At 43.5% G+C, this 16,364-nt stretch overlaps 1 protein-coding gene across 3 annotated transcripts in view; it reads left to right on the top strand.

The window, feature by feature from the left end:
- Positions 1–4,154: 4,154 nt before the first annotated feature.
- HHAT (hedgehog acyltransferase) overlaps positions 4,155–16,364 on the top strand; it is a 255,303-nt gene continuing 243,093 nt past the window's right edge. The window contains exons 1-2 of one of the 3 annotated variants that reach the window (XM_033094165.1): positions 4,201–4,343; positions 4,989–5,078. In XM_033094165.1, the coding sequence (XP_032950056.1) occupies positions 5,028–5,078 (51 nt within the window). In that variant the 5' untranslated portion in view covers positions 4,201–4,343; positions 4,989–5,027. The other 2 variants (XM_033094166.1, XM_033094167.1) reach the window with 2 other exon arrangements.

The raw sequence follows: 16,364 nt of genomic DNA, 5'->3' as shown, positions 1-16,364 counted from the left end.
TTCCATTAGCTCTCTTAATTCTATTCATAGCCATTAGATGCAGTATTTCCAACAACATTCAAAATTCTTAATAAACATCCAGTGATTTGTTCTTGTATTTTCTTTTCTATTCTATTCTGTTCTGTCCTATCCTGTCCTATCCTATCCTCTTATCCCATTCTCTAGTCTCCTCTGTTCTACTTTTTGTTTTAAAAAATTAAGTCTGGTTGTGACCCATTAGCTTATTTCACAATTTACTAATGCATTGTGTCTTGCAAGTAGATTGAATAATGCTGACATAGATAATAAATAATGCAAACAAATATGAGAAGTTCAGAGAGTGGTAGGACTATAGAAAATATATAAATGAATAATGGAATGGAATTAGAAGTGACTGGGTAGGGGTTAATTTTGCCAGGGTGGTCAGGGAAGGCTTCTTGGAGGAAGTGACATTGACTTGTGCTCTGCAAAATTTAGGCTACTGATATGACCCTGTTCTTTAGCACTGTGGGGACAGAGCCAGGAGTGCAGTTTCCAGGCTCTCGGCCTCAAGTGAAAGGTGCTGGCTCGGGTAGTAGATGCCCGTTAGCTGTGTCTAATTGGCCATCAGCTGTAACCAGTTAGCCAGTTAGCCCCTGATATAACTGCTGCGGCTGCGCGCTGGTTGGTGAGTTGAGTCGGGAGTCAAGAGTCCAGTCGAGTGGGTTGGTTGGCAGGCAGAGAAGCGGACAGCAGGTTGCAGGTCGTGTGACTGCAGCCGCCAGTGAGACGATAGTGCTGCCAGTGAGACGATAGTGGTATGACACCCCTACCTATGGCTCCGTGGGTGTTCCTTTTTGGCCTCGCCATATCCTGCGTTCTTATGTGGGGAGCGGGAGCAGAGGCCCTGCAGGCCACCTCGCATGACAAATGGCGGAGCGAGCAGGGTCTCCCGCACAACAAGCACTTATGGGTAGTTTGAACTATATTACTTGAAATGTGCATATTATTTCTTAGTTTTGCATAGAGTTGGTAAATACCCAGCTATACTGCAACTTTCTGCAAGAAGTCTTTTTTTCTCACTTAATAAAAACTCCCCCAGCATTCAATTTTGTGCTGTGTATAAAGTAGATGATGGACAAATGCTAGTTCAAAGATGACTGCTGAGAGTCACCATAAACCGGGGCCTACATCCTCTTAATGGAGCAGATGAGCGCCTATGCCAGGTGGTGAGAGTTGTGAAGGCCCTTGAATTCTTCTGAATAGCTCCCCATTATTGCCTGTGCCTGAAATTTCATAATTAGAAATTTACTCCTTTGTCTTTAAGTCTTTATCAATTAAGTCTTAACAGCCATTTGTGCCTCCGTTCAATGAGTATAATTTCTATGACTGCGTCATCGTTGAATTTACAAAGAAGAGTTGGCCTAGTTAATCCTTCCAAAACACCTGTCCTGCAGTATAGAGAGTGGCTACCAGGTGCTCAGGGCTGCCTGTCTGGATAGGAGGCCCTGCTGGGATACTCAGGCCCCACTAACTGAGAGGGCCAGAGAAAAAACATGCCCAGGGCAGGTGCCTGATTAATGATTTAGGGTTAAAATAATGGTATGAAGAGTCACTGACCATTAATCACCCACATTTACATACTAATTTTCATTTTTTGCTTTTAGAGAAACAATATCAAGGCACAAATTGGTTTCCTCTTTTAAACCTCAATTATCATCAATTTTGCTCCATTTACTCTAGCCTTGGTTTGATTCTCAACTCCACAGAGGATTCTCTCTGGTTTTACTTGTAGGGTCAGAACACATGCCTTCCAAGGCAAGGCAGCTCTGGCTGTCTGGCCCTGGGCCTGGCAGTCTGGCTCCAAGTCAGGGATTCCCAGAGGCCTGATACTTCTGCTCTAAGACAAGCACAGACCTTAGAAGGCCAGACATTTCTGCCTATATGTGAAGCATGAAAGAGAGGGGGGACATCCTCTCCATTTCTCTCCCTCCCCCACCAAAAGAAACCCCCAACTTTTCTCCTGGTGTTTAGACTCTAACGTTGGTTTTCTCCCATTATCTTACCTCTTACTTTCAAGAGCACCTTAGCCTCACATCATCCACTCTTTCCATTCCAAACTCTGGCCTTTAAAAGATGTCTATGCGTTTTGACAAACGGTTTTAGGGAAACTGGAGGTCCACATGCAAAAGAGTGAATTTGAACCCTTATCTTACACCCTATACAAAATTAACTCACAATGTGTCAAACACCTAAACTTAAGAACTAACACTATAAAGGTCTTTGAAGAAAAATAGGGAAAGAGCTCAACACCGGATCTGGCAATGATTTCTTGAAATGACACCAAAACACGAGCAACAAAGGAAAAAACAGATAAATTGGACTTTATCAAAATTAAAAACGTCTGTGTATCAAAGGACACAAGAGTGAAAGGGCAACCCACAGAAGGGGAAAAATATTTGCAAATCATATATCTGATAAGGGGTTAATTTCTAGAATATATAAAGAACTACAACTCAACAACAAAAAGACAACCTGATTTAAAAATGAGCAGAGGATTTGAATAGACATTTCTCCAAAGAAGATATGTAAATAGTCAACAAGTACATGAAAAGATGGTCAACATCACTAACCATTAGAAAAATGCAAATAAAACCACAGTGAGATATCACCTCAAACCTACTAGGATGGCTACAATCAAAAAACCAAACAAACCAAACCCCAAATAACAAGCTTGGTAAGATTGTGGAGAAATTGGAATTCTTGTGTACTGTTGGTGGGAATTTAAAATGATGCAGCTGCTATGGAAAACAGTATGGCAGATCCTCAACAAATTAAAAAATAGTATTAATATATGACCCAGCAATTCCACTTCTGGGTTTATATTCAAAAGAATTGGAAGCAGAGTCTTGAAGAGATTTTTGTATACCCAGGTTCCTAGCAGCATTATTCATGACAGCCAAAAGGTAGAAGCGACCCGTGTCCATTGGATGAATGGATAAAAATGTAGTATATATACTTGGATTCAACCAACCACAGATCGAAAATATTTGAAAACAAAAGTTATGTTGTTGCTGACGTGTACTATGTAGTTAGGCCTATTTGTTGTTCATCTGAAATTCAATTTTAATTGGGCATCCGGTATTTTTATTTGCTAAACCTAGCACCCCTACTTGGGGCGTTTATTAACTAACACCTACTTTCTGAACATCGACCTGTACTAGGTGTTGGGGGTGGAAAACGGAGAGCTGAAGGAAAAGAGTTCTACTTCTCAGAGTTTATAGACTGGTTTCCCAGAAAATTTTGCAACCATTGAAAGAATCTCCTGGACTATTTCAATGAGTGCTAGATTAAACTTCTTGGAGCACAGCCTCTGTGTTTTCCTGCAGGGTAAGGCAGTGTTATGGACATTGCCCTGCTCCTAGAACCACCTGAGACAGCCCTCCCCTGGGAGTCTGATTTCTTTGGTTTGAAGAGAGATCCGGATGCCTGTGGTTTTAAGAGCCCAGGTAATTCCCCTGTTTAGGTAAACCGGTGGAGCTCTGGGAGGTGTGGCCTTGGAACCTCTGACAGCACTCGGCCTAAAGTCAAGGACCCAGCCATGTCCCGTTGAGGCAGCTTCAGATCTCCACTCTCGTACAACGCATTCAAACTCATTGGTATACATTTTGCAGTGGTGATGATCTTTGTAAGTCGTTTTACAGTTCCTCAAGTTCATCCCGTTTGCTCTTCACTCTAATTCGCGAGGCGAGCAGGGCAGCTTATTTCTGTTTACTGAAGAGGAGCGGGCGGCAGGCACACGCGGGCCACGTTCACGTAGCATGCTCGGGGCAAGCAGGGCTGCAAAGCCCGCCTTCTTTCCACCCCACCAAGCTACCTCCTTTCACCTACTAAATGTACGTGGGGATCCCTGGGTTGGGATTTAGAGTTCACCTGGGGTTTCAGGTGACTTCTGCTCCCCAACCCGTTGGCAGCCCCAAGCCAGCAATTAATAAACGGGTGGGGGAGAGGTCGCGCAGGAACCGGACCCCACGGGTGAGCGAGGCCTGAAGCCCCAGCCGGACCACGTCGGGCACTGGGGGTCGCAGAAGCAGAACGCCCTCTCGTGGGTTCCCGGGGCGGGCGGCCTGCTTGCCACGGCTCGCGAGCACCGCCTGCTTCCGCGCCGGCCCCCGGCAGCGGGGCCGCGCGGGCACGGCGGCGGGGACGTGCTCCGAGCACGCGCGCGGGGCTGCTCCTTCACCGGCCACGCGGAGGAAAGAGGGCGCTTCCCCGGTAGGCTCGCCGCTGCAGCCGCCGCCGCGGGGACTCGGAAGTGCGGAGCGGGGTGTTGGGAACTCCGGGCGTGCGTGAACGCCGCCGCCGCCGCCCGGGACAGCCCGGAGGTGGGTAGCTGGGACCGTAGCGGGTCCCGGGGACGTTTTAGGTGACTTTTTTTTTGCTTCGGTTGACACGGTTGAAAAAATGAAATGCACAAGACTTCTTTCCGTTTCCTACCCCGGCTCCTGCGTGCGCGCCCGAGGGCGGGACGGAGAAACGCCTGGTCCTGCGGTGCAGACAAAGGCGCCGGGGGCCCTGACCCTGCGCGGCGGCCGAGGCTGGTTTCCTGCCGGCCAGAATCCACGCATGCCCCTGCCAGCGTCCCCTTTTCTTGGCTTCGTCCCCCATTTTCTGCCCTGTCGCGGGGAATCGCGGATGCTGGTCCCCTTGGCAGTATTAGAAGTGCTGCGGTTCCAGTGACCCTCAAACTTAGAGACGTTTGCTTTTTACTCTCCGAACTCAGTTTCCCTCTTTTCTTCTACATTTAGCCTTTAGGTGGCACTGGTCTTTTTGTGGAAAGGCCCTTCTTCCCGCAATTCCTACCAAAGAGAGCGGCAGAGGTACTAGGATGGCATTGGTGTTAAGAAATGTGCTGCTTCCTTGGTTCATGTCTCTTGGATCAGGGCAGCTAAGCTAGTGGGCTGGCATCCTCGGTGGTTTGCATTATTTGGGGGTGAGACTCATTGTTTCTATTCCTTTCTGTTTTGTAGCTCATTCATTCACAGAGCTAGGCGGTTTACTCCAATGTGATGCGCGCTATGGGAGCACAAGGAGCTCAGAGGGAAGGCTTCACTGAGGAGGTGGTGCTCTTTATACTGGAATTGGAAAAATAAGTATTTTTTCCTTCTTCCATCCATTCTTGATATTTCATCTTTCTTATAACTTTTTCTCCCTCCTTTCTTGTGGCAGTCCCTAACTGTGATTAAGTGTTGGGTAAGGACAGTTAGTTCTGGCCTGAAAGATTCAACTAATAGTAATGGGATGATGTGCTTGTCAGGTGCTTTAAATCCATTATTTCTAAACCTTACAGTAACTGGGAAGGATAGGTAGAATAAAGAAAGCCTTAGAGGAGCTGCCAAAGCCCCAGACTATTGGGGATGCTCCTGTTTCTGGATCAAAGCCTGTGCTTCATCTACTTTTTACTTTGTTCCTTCCGTGGGAAGAAGGTTATAAAGGCTAACTTAGGGTGAAGGCCAAATCTCTGGAGACAGCAGTCATTTTGCTGGGTGGCTAGGTGTTGGTAACATCTAGCAGGTGACACCAGGAACTAGCCAGGGTGGGCCTTACCTGTGTGGCTCCAGCTTCCACTGCAGTTGCATTGGAATTCCCTGGTTTGGATGAAATCCTTGTTTCTTTTGGGGGTGGGGGGTTTCTTTGCCTTTGTGCTGTGGACGCGCGACATGGACCTCTTTTGAGTCTGGGGAAGCCAATTTTAAAAATGCATCAAAAAATACATTATATGGAAACAAAGTTATCAAAATAGAGTGAAAAAAATTGTAATAGAGTATTTTATGTATTTCTTTATTAATGCATTAAGAAACAAGGTTCAGTGCTGTATCAAATAACTCAATTTCAAAGTAGTGATGCCCATATAAGTGATATTTTGCAGGGTTTGCAACAGCTGCACTGCGATATGAAAGTATCTGTGACTATTCCTGGGTAACAGTGTCACCAGAATTGCTCTTAGTAGTTTGGTTTTTTTGTCCACATTTATAACCAAATGAAATCCTGTATTTTAATTAGAGGTTCCTGTAGATAAAGATGTACGAGAAAAAAATGATAAGTTCACGGGCCCCCAAATTCTCCCTATGGACAGTTTGGAGGGTATCTTAGGTTACATACCCTGCTTGTGGTTGTTTTTCTTCTGAGTACTTACTGGCCACCTTAGACCATTACTAATAGCTGTTTCCTTCTCCCTCCGTTAGTGTTTCCTTTGCTCAAGTTCATAGTTGTTTCTGGTGATAAAAGCTGTTGAGAGGGAATTGCTGGATTGTTTACATTCCCGGCCTGCTCTGCTCCTTCTGTGGGTAATTCTGCTGGAGAATATTCCTGTGACAGTGCATGTGTGTCACATAGTACATGACAGCCTTTTTTTTTAATGGAACCTTAATGGTGTATGTTATTACCAGTTTTAGGGAAGAAAAAGGAATTATCACTACATATCCCACAGATATTTAAAAGATTTTAAGATGGTATGAACAATTTTATGGTAATACATTTGAAAATGCATATGAAATGGACAGGTTTTTAAAATATATGCCTTACCTAAAACATAAGAAGTAGAACATCAGAATAGTTCTATATCTATTAAAGAAATTAAATTTGTAGTTAAAAACCTTTCCGCAGCAAAATTTCCAGGCCCAGATGGCTTCACTGGTGAACTATTACAAACTTTTGAAAACATGAAAAACAGAGAAAAAGGGAACACTCCCTGGCTGCTTTAATGCGGCCAATATAACCTCATTGCTAAGACTTCATCAGGACATTACAAGAAGATTATAGGCCAAACTGTCACAAAAAAAGATGCAAAAGTCTTAAAACGATGTGTTGGTAAATCAAGTACAACAGCTATAAAAAGGATACTAAACCACCATCAACTTGGACTTATTCCAGGAATGTAAACTTTGTCTAACATAGAAAATTAATAATTGTAATTCAACCACATACACAGAATAAAGGAGAAAAATTATTTGATAAAATTCAACACCCATTCATGATAAAAACTTTCTGCAAGCTAAAACATTATTTAGAGAAATTAAACATTAAAAAAAATGGAGAGTGTGTCATTGCTCCACAAATAAATGTATAGATGAGTACAGTTCCGATCAAAATCTAAGCAGATTTTTTTTTCAATAATTGTTGATAAACCAATTCTAAAATTTATTTGGAAATTCTAGACAGTCTAAGAAAGAGAGCAAAGTTGGACGACTTAAGCTTCTAGATTAATCTGTAGTGTGTCGGTATGGTATTGGCACAACTCTAGACAGACCATAGGACTGGATAGAGAATCCATAAACAGGCTCACACATGTGTGGTCTCTTGATTTATGAAACAGGTGACATTGCAGTGCAGTGGAGAAAGGGTAGCCTTTTCAGTAAATGATGATGAGCCAATTGGATATCCATACGGGCAAAATGTATCTTAATCATCTACCTCATTCCACATACAAAAATTAATCAAGATACATCATACAGCTAAATGTGAGCGCTAAAACAATAAAGCTTCTTCTGGAAGGAAGCAAAGTAAAATATCTTTATGACCCAGGTACTGTCAGAGGTTTATTGAATGGGACACAAAAAGCATTAACTATAGAGGGAAATATTGGTAAGAACTTCTGTTCACGTAAAGATTCTGTAAAGAGAGTGAGAAGGCAAGCTACAGAATCGGGTGTAGATATTTGTAATACATAGATCCAATAAAAAACTCATACCCAGAAAGTAGAAACAACTTCTACAAATCATTAAGAAAAAGATGGACAGCCCAACAGAAAAATGGCAAGTCTCTTCATAAAAGAGGATCTCTTCAAATTCTTAAGAAACATAAGGTGGTTAACCTCATTAGTTATTAGGGAAATGCAAATTAACACTACAATGGGATAGTATACACTCACCAGGGTGTCTAAAAGAAGAGACTGTCAATGCTAAGAGCTCATTAGGATATGGACAAACTGGAACTCTCACACGTTGCTGATGGGCATAAAAATTAGTATAACCGTTTTGGAAATTGTGCTATCACTTACTAAACTGGACATACATATCTGCTTTGACCCAGCTACTCCCTTCTTAGGTAAACACTCAATACTAAGGCATATATATGGGTACCAAAAGACATGTAAAACATAGAGCAGTATTTTCATAGTGGCGTCAGGTCGGAACAACCCACATGTTCATCAGTGGTGGAATGGCTACATGCATAAATCAATTGTTCATACAGTGGAATACTCTGCAGGACTGAGAGTGAACAAATTAAATTGCCTCACATACAACATGGATGAACCTCACGAACATATTTCTGAACAACAACAATAAACTAGGTAGACACAACAGAATAAGTGCTGTGTGATTCCATTTACGTGATGTTCAAAAATGGGCAAATTTAAACGAGCGTGATAGATGCCAGGCTAGTGGTCACCTTTAGTGGAGTTATAAAAAGGACAGAAGGGGCTTCTGAGGCATTTAATTTTTTATGAGTGGTAATGACTGGAGTGAGTCCGCTTTTTGGAAGCCTTACATTTTTTTCCCCTTAGTATATTTTAACACAAACTTTACTTAAAATATTATAAAATATTTGGTTCTTTCAGATACCTCTAATCTAGGGAGCCATGATTGAGCGATCTTCCAGATGGGATTTTTATTTTTTATCTTCACAAATAGCACAGATTCTGGTTCTCACTAGGAGCTCATGGATATTTGTTGAATGAAGAAACCAGTCTAAGATTTCATTATTTGAAGTATAATTTCTGAAAAAAGAGAAATGATGGTCTTATTCTACTCTCGTTGTCTCATCTGGAGTTTTGGGTTAAGCTCTAGGTACCTACAGCTGACAGAACGGTAAAGGTTCTGGGAACCAAATCATTGGAGAAATGGTTGAAGGAATCACGGATGTTTGTCCCTGAAGAGGGCTTGGAATGGAATGGGTAGCATTAATTATCGTTAAATATTTGAAGGAGTGTTATTGGAAGGAATAATTAAGCCTTTTTAATCTAATAGCAATAATATTAAAAACAACAAGAATAAGCATTTCATAGCTTACTATGCCCAAGACACTGTTCTATCACTTTGTAAACTCATTTAAGTTTCACAGCAACCCTCTGAGAATTGCTGTTAGTCTTGTTTTACAGATAAGGAAATCGAGGCACAGAGAGGTTATGCAACTCGTCCTAGGGCACACAGCTAGAAAGTAGCAAAGCTTGGATTCAGACTTTGGCATTCTCACTCCATCACATTATCCTGTATCCATGGCTTTAGTTAGAGGGTGCAAAGGACTAGTAGCAGAAGGTTTTTCGAAATAGAGGGGCAGATTTTGACTTAGTTTAAGGAAAAAAACAGGATAACAATCAGCGCTGCTTAGAAGCAGTTTCCTTCCCTTGTTATTTTATTGGAAATGGTCAGGTAGATTATTGTAAAAGGAATTCCCAAAGTGGCTGGAGATTAGCCAGATGACAGTAAGGTCCCTATTGATTTTGAAATTCTGATTTCAGAGAATAATTATTTTTTTCATTTTCTCTCTCTCCCAACCCCCTTCACCTTTTCACATTTTATATAATAAAGCTCCATTGTGAAATGCAGTTTTCCCACTAACTTTCCAGATTTTATTTATTAGGAACTCTGACATATTGGTGTGGTAGGCCATGTCCACATCCCTTTATAAGGAGCCTTTGCTGCTCTTCCCATAAAGAGATGGAACCTATTCTCTCCTTCCCCTTGAATCTGGGTTGGCCTTTTGATTTGTTTGACCAGTAAATATTCTGTGAGTTTTGGAGCCTGGTCCTTAAGTGACCTTCGCCCCTTGCCTTTGTTCTTTTGAAACCCTGAAGCCACCATGCTGTGAAGGGTAGCCTGCTGGAGGATGAGTGCCCAGGTGAAGGAGAAGCAAGGCACCTAGCTGACAGCTAGCACGAGATGTCAGACGTGCGTGAGGTCATTTTGGTCCCTCGAGCCTCCTTTGAGCCACATAGTGACTTAGTCATATGTGTGACGCCAGGTGAGATCAGCAGAAGAACCATCCAGATTGCCATCCCCCACAGTGTTGAGAAAGTACAGATCTTTGTTGTTTTAAGCCACTGTGTGTTGGGATGGCTAACTATGCAGTGATACATAACTGATAACATGACATTTTGGTGCATATTTGGAAATAATGGTATGTCTTCTAACATATTCTGTAATTCAACTTTTCGCCTGGTCCTGCAGACCTCCTTCAGTCTATCTAATCATTCCTCTGTGTTGGTGAAGCCTTTCTGGGTTTGGAGAAGTGTTTCCCCTTAGTATATGTGGGTAGAAGAATAAGACTCCCTATAAGGCTCTTAACAGGGTTTGGAAGAAACTCTGATGTTGGAGGACACGATGAGTCCAGACTTGCATTTTCTAGCAAGAGTCATGTGATTTATATTCGGCGAAATAGGTTTCTGTTTCATTAAATTGGACCCTGGAAAAGAGCAGAAGTCTCATACCAGTGTTTTCAAATGTGATAGAATATTGCCCTACTATTTCATTTTCTCCAGAACCGCTGTCATTTCAGTGGGCCTGTGCTCCTTTGCTTTTATTACTTTGTGGTTTCCAGAGTGCTCATTTGTTCCTAAATTTAGAACTATTCCAGTGTTACTCAGCTCTTATCTCTATGTAATTGCTGACTTTCCCCTCTTATGTCAGAGCTAAATTGGTTTGGTTTAGTTTGTCATCTTCAGTAAATCTTTTAAGGAGTGTATGAGTTAGATGTTTCATGTGTATTGTGATTACATTTAGTTGATTTTCAAATTTTCTTTGCTTCTTAGGGAGTATCTAAATTATACGTAACTTAAGAAATTCTTTCGCATTTGTGTAGCTTACATTACTTTCTAGCTTTCCTGATGGATTGATTTCACCATAGACGTGGGGAAAGAAATGAATCTGGGGCACTCTGTAAGAAGGGGAGCGCTCTTGAGTTAGACTTGGTGGGTTTGAATCTGAGCTCCACCGCTTACTAGCTGTGTGATTATGGGGCAGGTACCTTGACCTTTGTGGGCCTTGGTTTTCTGTTGTGTTAAATGAGGATACCAGAATGACCAACCTCAAAGAGTTGTTGTGAAGATTAAATGAGATAATGCTTGTAAAGTGCTGTCTCAGGATAGGTAATCGGTCAATAGTACTTAGCAGTACAGACGTTACTAAAACATAAGAAAACCCAGTAGAGGGAAATTTCAGTTTAGAGCACTGAGCAACAGTTGGTAGAAGTGATGCTGCCGTCAGAAGTCTCGCTGGCTCAAGCCGACAGCACCGCTTCCAAGTACTGTGGATGCGGGTATGTGGTGACAGCCCAGGTAGTGCTAGAGACCAAGATGGAGGAGCGGAAACGATGTAAAATGGAAACGTTGGAATCCATTTGTCGCACGCATCAAAAATAATGATGAAGCACTTTTGAAAGGATGGTGCAGTTTGCTGTGGGGAAAGCATCTTAGAGCAGTTACGTTTATGTGAATTTCAGGCTTTGGCACAGTGAGCTGTACTTTTCTGCTGAAATTGAGGAACAGGATTTCTGCTTATAAAGAGTGGGAGTTGGGAACTCGGGTTCTGGTTTTACCTTCAGCGCTGGCTCCTCCGTGTGCTTGGGTGGATTGATCCTTTTCCCTGAGCAGGTTTCTGATTCCTGAAAGAGAGCTAACAGCTCGCCTGGTGAGGATGGCATCTTTGGAAGTGGGTGGAGTGTTAAATTACCAGGTAAATGGACGTCACTTCAGTATAGAAAACGCTCTGGGAGCTGAGGCACTCTTGTCATTTTATGCCTAAGATTTTATTTTGTGGACCCCTTGAGTTTTGGAGTCCCCAGATAAATACTTTTTTTCAAATACCCAGCTTTGGGGCTCTAGACCCAATATGGACACAAAGTCCCTTGTTCCTCCAGTCTGACTTCGATCCCAGGGGAACCTTTGCTATGATTTCCTTCCAACATCCAATATCAAAGTGCATTTTCACTTTGTCTTCACCTGCTCCGACTTTCTCATTCTTGTCAATAATATTTAGCTTTGAGAGACTGTATTCTTGCAGCTTTGGAGTTGCTGTTTTTTTTGTTCTTTACCTCACCCCACCCCGGTTTTGTTTTTAAACAATCCTATTGCCTTCCCGACTAGTTTGTTGCCAGGCGGTACAACTTAATTTTTCCTCATCGGCTTTGCTTGGTTCTAGCACTTTCTCTCCACTTGCTACCGAGGGCCTAAATTGCTGACCTCCCTGCCTCTAGACTATTCCACAGTGTTGAAGGGCTTCTTCTGAAGCTTCACTCAAATAGTTAAATGTACTGGCTCACAAACCTGAGGTTTCTTCAGGAAATCAGATCCAAACTTGTCATCATTTCTGTTTAAAACCCTCTGCTACTTGGCTCCTACTGTTCCTTCACCTAACCTGTCCACAGTGTTTCTTCACAGTCCTGACCAGTATTCCCACTGAGGTGGGAGTGTTCTCAGACACGTCCCTTCCCCACCCAGTGACCTTCCTCAACTCGCACCTTCAGTGGTGCAACCTCATTGATGTAGAGTGGCCTGGTGGACTCTTACTTACAAATAGACTGGGTTGCTGCAGGTTGGCTATTTTCTATAGAAATATGTTAGAAATGGTGATTAGTTTCTAGGCGGTCTCACCAATGCCCACTTAGCTGATAATGTTTCTGCAGGATGGAGTCTATGCATGAAAAACAGAAACAAAGCATCACTTACACGTTTTAGTAAGGACCTCTTTGATTTCATCACGATAGCTGACATTTCAAGAAGAGCGTGCTTGTTTCAAGAATGAGAAATAGAAACTTGAGAATTTTCTGAGAGTTTTTGGGACCCTTTATGGGTTTGGGCATTTTTAAAAAGTTCTAATTATATTCCCAAATGTACAACTTTCCTTTTCTTGGATACCGTTATGTCATTAAATCCTTTAAAACATATCTACTCAGATTTGCTTCCTCAATGCACAGCTGAAAATCACAGGGAAAAAAATCATGGGGAGGAAATTTTTTAGATAAGTGGGCAAGAGTTGCAAAGAGAGGTATAAGGAAAAAACGGTCTGTTAAAAGGCGTGAGGGTGTTTGGGTGGTAGTGTTTTGAGGTGGCGTTCCTGGAACTATGAGTGATGGACTGAGAAAAGTGAGAGTACTGCATAGAATTCGTTTGGGGATAAAAAAAGAGGAGGTGAGGAAGAGATGCCAGGCTGAAAGCGCTCCAGGTGGCCCTCACAGACAGTCTGTTTGCTGTCTGGGTGGTCTTGGGTTGGGTGTGGGGAGAGCAAGAGGAGTGAGACATTAGAGAGAGCTCTGGGGACGCCCCCCTGCTGAAGGAGGACTAGCAGCAGGTAAGACGACCACCTCCCACAGAAGATCAGTTAGATTTCATCAATTCAGGAAGAAAATCAGGGCTCCGGCTCGGTAAGCTCCTCGTGAATTCAATTCATTCACTGGTGCTACCGACAGATTGCAGCTAATATTTATTGAATATTTACTCTGTGCCAGGCCCTGGATAAGCATTTTACATTTCAGCCATTCAACAACCCTGTGAGGAAGGTGACCCACTCTTTTAGTCTCCAAGATTATGTCCACATTTTATTTTTAGGGGTTCAGCTCTTTGCCAATCACAGATTCTTTTTTTTTTTTAAGGGAAATTGTTCTGTGGGTTTTTTTTTTTTGTTGTTTTTTTTTTTAAGATTTTTATTGGGGAAGGGGAACAGGACTTTATTGGGGAACAGTGTGTACTTCCAGGACTTTTTTCCAAGTCAAGTTGTTGTCCTTTCTATCTTAGTTGTGGAGGGTGCCATTCAGCTTCAAGTTGTCCTTTCAGTCTTAGTTGTGGAGGGCACAGCTCAGCTCCAGGTCCAGTTGCCATTGCTATTTGCAGGGGGCTCAGCCCACCATCTTTTGTGGGTGTCGAGGAATCGAACCGGCAACCTTGTGGTTGAGAGCCCGCGCTCCAACCAACTGAGCCATCCGGGAGGCAGCTCAGCTCAAGGTGCCGTGTTCAATCTTAGTTGCAGGGGGCGCTGCCCACCATCCCTTGTGGGACTCCAGGAGTTGACTGAGGAGTTGAACTGGCAACCTTGTGGTTGAGAGCCCACTGGCTCATGTGGGAGTCGAACCGGCAGCCTTCGGAGTTAGGAGCATGGAGCTCCAACCACCTGAGCCACCGGGCTGGCCCCCAATCACAGATTCTTAATGAAGTAAGGAGGACATCCAATATAAGAGCGACCTCCTTTGAAAGGAGAGATACTATAAAACCCAGAGGTTAAAGTTAACTTCCCACTGAGGGGAAGACTACCATATTTCTACAAAATTCCAGAAAGAATTTTGTGTTTTTTTTTGTAGATTTTATTGGGGAAGGGGAACAGGACTTTATTGGGGAACAGTGTGTACTTCCGGGACTTTTCCAAATCAAGTTATTGTCCTTTCAATCTTAGTTGTGGAGGGCGCAGTTCAGCTCCATGTCCAGTTGCCGTAGTTAGTTGCAGGGGGTGCTGCCCACCATCCCTTGCAGGAGTCGAGGAGTCAAACCAGCAACCCTGTAGTTGAGAGCCTGCACTCCAACCAACTGAGCCATCTGGCCACCCGGGAGTTGAGCGGCAGCTCACTGACTTCATTCTAGTTGTAGAGGGCGCAGCTCGCTGGCCCATGTGGGAATCGAACTGGCAGCCCCGTTGCCCAGAGTTCACGCTCTAAACTGAGCCACCCATCCGCCTCCAGAAAGAAATTTTAAGATAATCTAGGCAATACCAGGTAATTAAAAGTAAAGTGATTAGAAATGTATGAAGCTAGAAATGGTTCTGAAAAATGGCAGGGGAACCTCAGAAGGCGTTGTTGAAAGACCAGGAATAAGAGGGTTTGTGATTGAAAGCGTGGGTGTCTGCTTTTGGATCTCAGGTTGCAGGAGAAATCCAGACCAAACTGACTTTTAGGGCTCTCTGGTTGGAGGACCACTGACTTCTGACCTCATATTTTATGAAAGCTAAAGTTTATATCCTTTCCTGTTCTGTCTCCCTTTAGCCTGAAGAAGGGAGTTTGTGGCAGATTCTGGGCCAACATCTCCTTGAACTGGTATTAATGAGTCTGGCTGTGGCTGAGGGAAGGAGGGGGGACCTGGTGGTCCCAAGACTTGGATTTGCACCCTGGCTCAGTTATTTCTGACTGCGTGACCTCATGTGTTTCACTTTCGTCATCTGTAAAATGCCTACTTCCCTTGCCCCACCTACTTCACTGGGCTTTTGTGAAAATAAAATGAGATAATGTGTGAGTTCTGATTTTTGGCATTCCTGTGACATATTAGAAGTGCTTGGGGCTTCAAAGTTTGCTCTTTAATTTGACATCTACATTGAGACATCTGAGAGGTTTAAATAAATCAATGAGGGTGGTAAGAAAGGGTTACATTCAGCTAGCCCTTTGTTACTTGGGCACTGATCATTTAATTTGCAGAGTTTTAGGACCTAACTGTCTATCACCTGCTCTCTTACATAGAATGTAGATTTGGCTGCCATACCAGAGAGATCTAGAATAGCAGAGGCTTACACAACCTAGAAGCGCATTTCTCTTTCTTGTAACAGACCAGATAAAGTGAGCCAGGGCAGTGCTGGAGGTGAGGTGGTACATGGAGTCAGGACTGAGGTGCCTCTAGCATGTTTTTCCACGTGGCTTTTGGTCCAACGTGGCTGTTCCAGCTCTGCCCAGTGGGAAGGAGATGACCACAGCCTCGTAGCCAGAGTCAAATGTCCACGCTTGTCCACACTGTAGAGTTGAGCTCAGCATCCATGTGTTCAGATAAGAATTCAATTACTGTGTGAGAAGGGAGACTGAATATTGCAGGGTGAGTAACTGGCAGTGTCTGCCACAATTGCCTGGGTTGTATCATGAGCTCCCGTTGCAGAAGTGCACACAAGATGGAAGACAGAGCAGTTTTCATTAATCCATTCTAACGAACACTACAGGATGACATTTGGAGGGGAGAACAAGGAGGGTGAGGCTGATGGCTTAGAAGAGTTTGGAGATGATTTGTGCTTTTCTTTTGTTCAGGCGTTTGACGCCGTTTTTTATTCATGGAGCAACTTGCAGTCCCTTTTTGCTATATCACATGCCCTGTGCAAGGTTCTGGGGACGCAGAGGTCATGGTCCCTGCTCCCTGAAGGTCTGCTCCACTGGGGCAGACGTGTGTCAGGCAGTGAGGATAGAACTGGTGTACAGTGATGGGAAGCAGGTGGGGGGGCTGTAGGAGCCCAAAGAGAAAGACCTGCTCACCCCAGGCAGGCAGGCAGATTGGGGGTGTGTGTGTGTGTGGTAACTGGCAGGAGGCGGTTTCACTCGGGTTATATCTGTATCCTCTTGGGAGAGCGAGTTTACTGCTGGTGATAAGATGCTGTTCTCTGGTGTCATGTCCA

The sequence above is a fragment of the Rhinolophus ferrumequinum genome, chromosome 22 (assembly GCF_004115265.2).
Source record: "Rhinolophus ferrumequinum isolate MPI-CBG mRhiFer1 chromosome 22, mRhiFer1_v1.p, whole genome shotgun sequence".
NCBI lineage: Eukaryota > Metazoa > Chordata > Mammalia > Chiroptera > Rhinolophidae > Rhinolophus > Rhinolophus ferrumequinum.
This window is presented reverse-complemented; position numbering and strand designations above follow the sequence as displayed.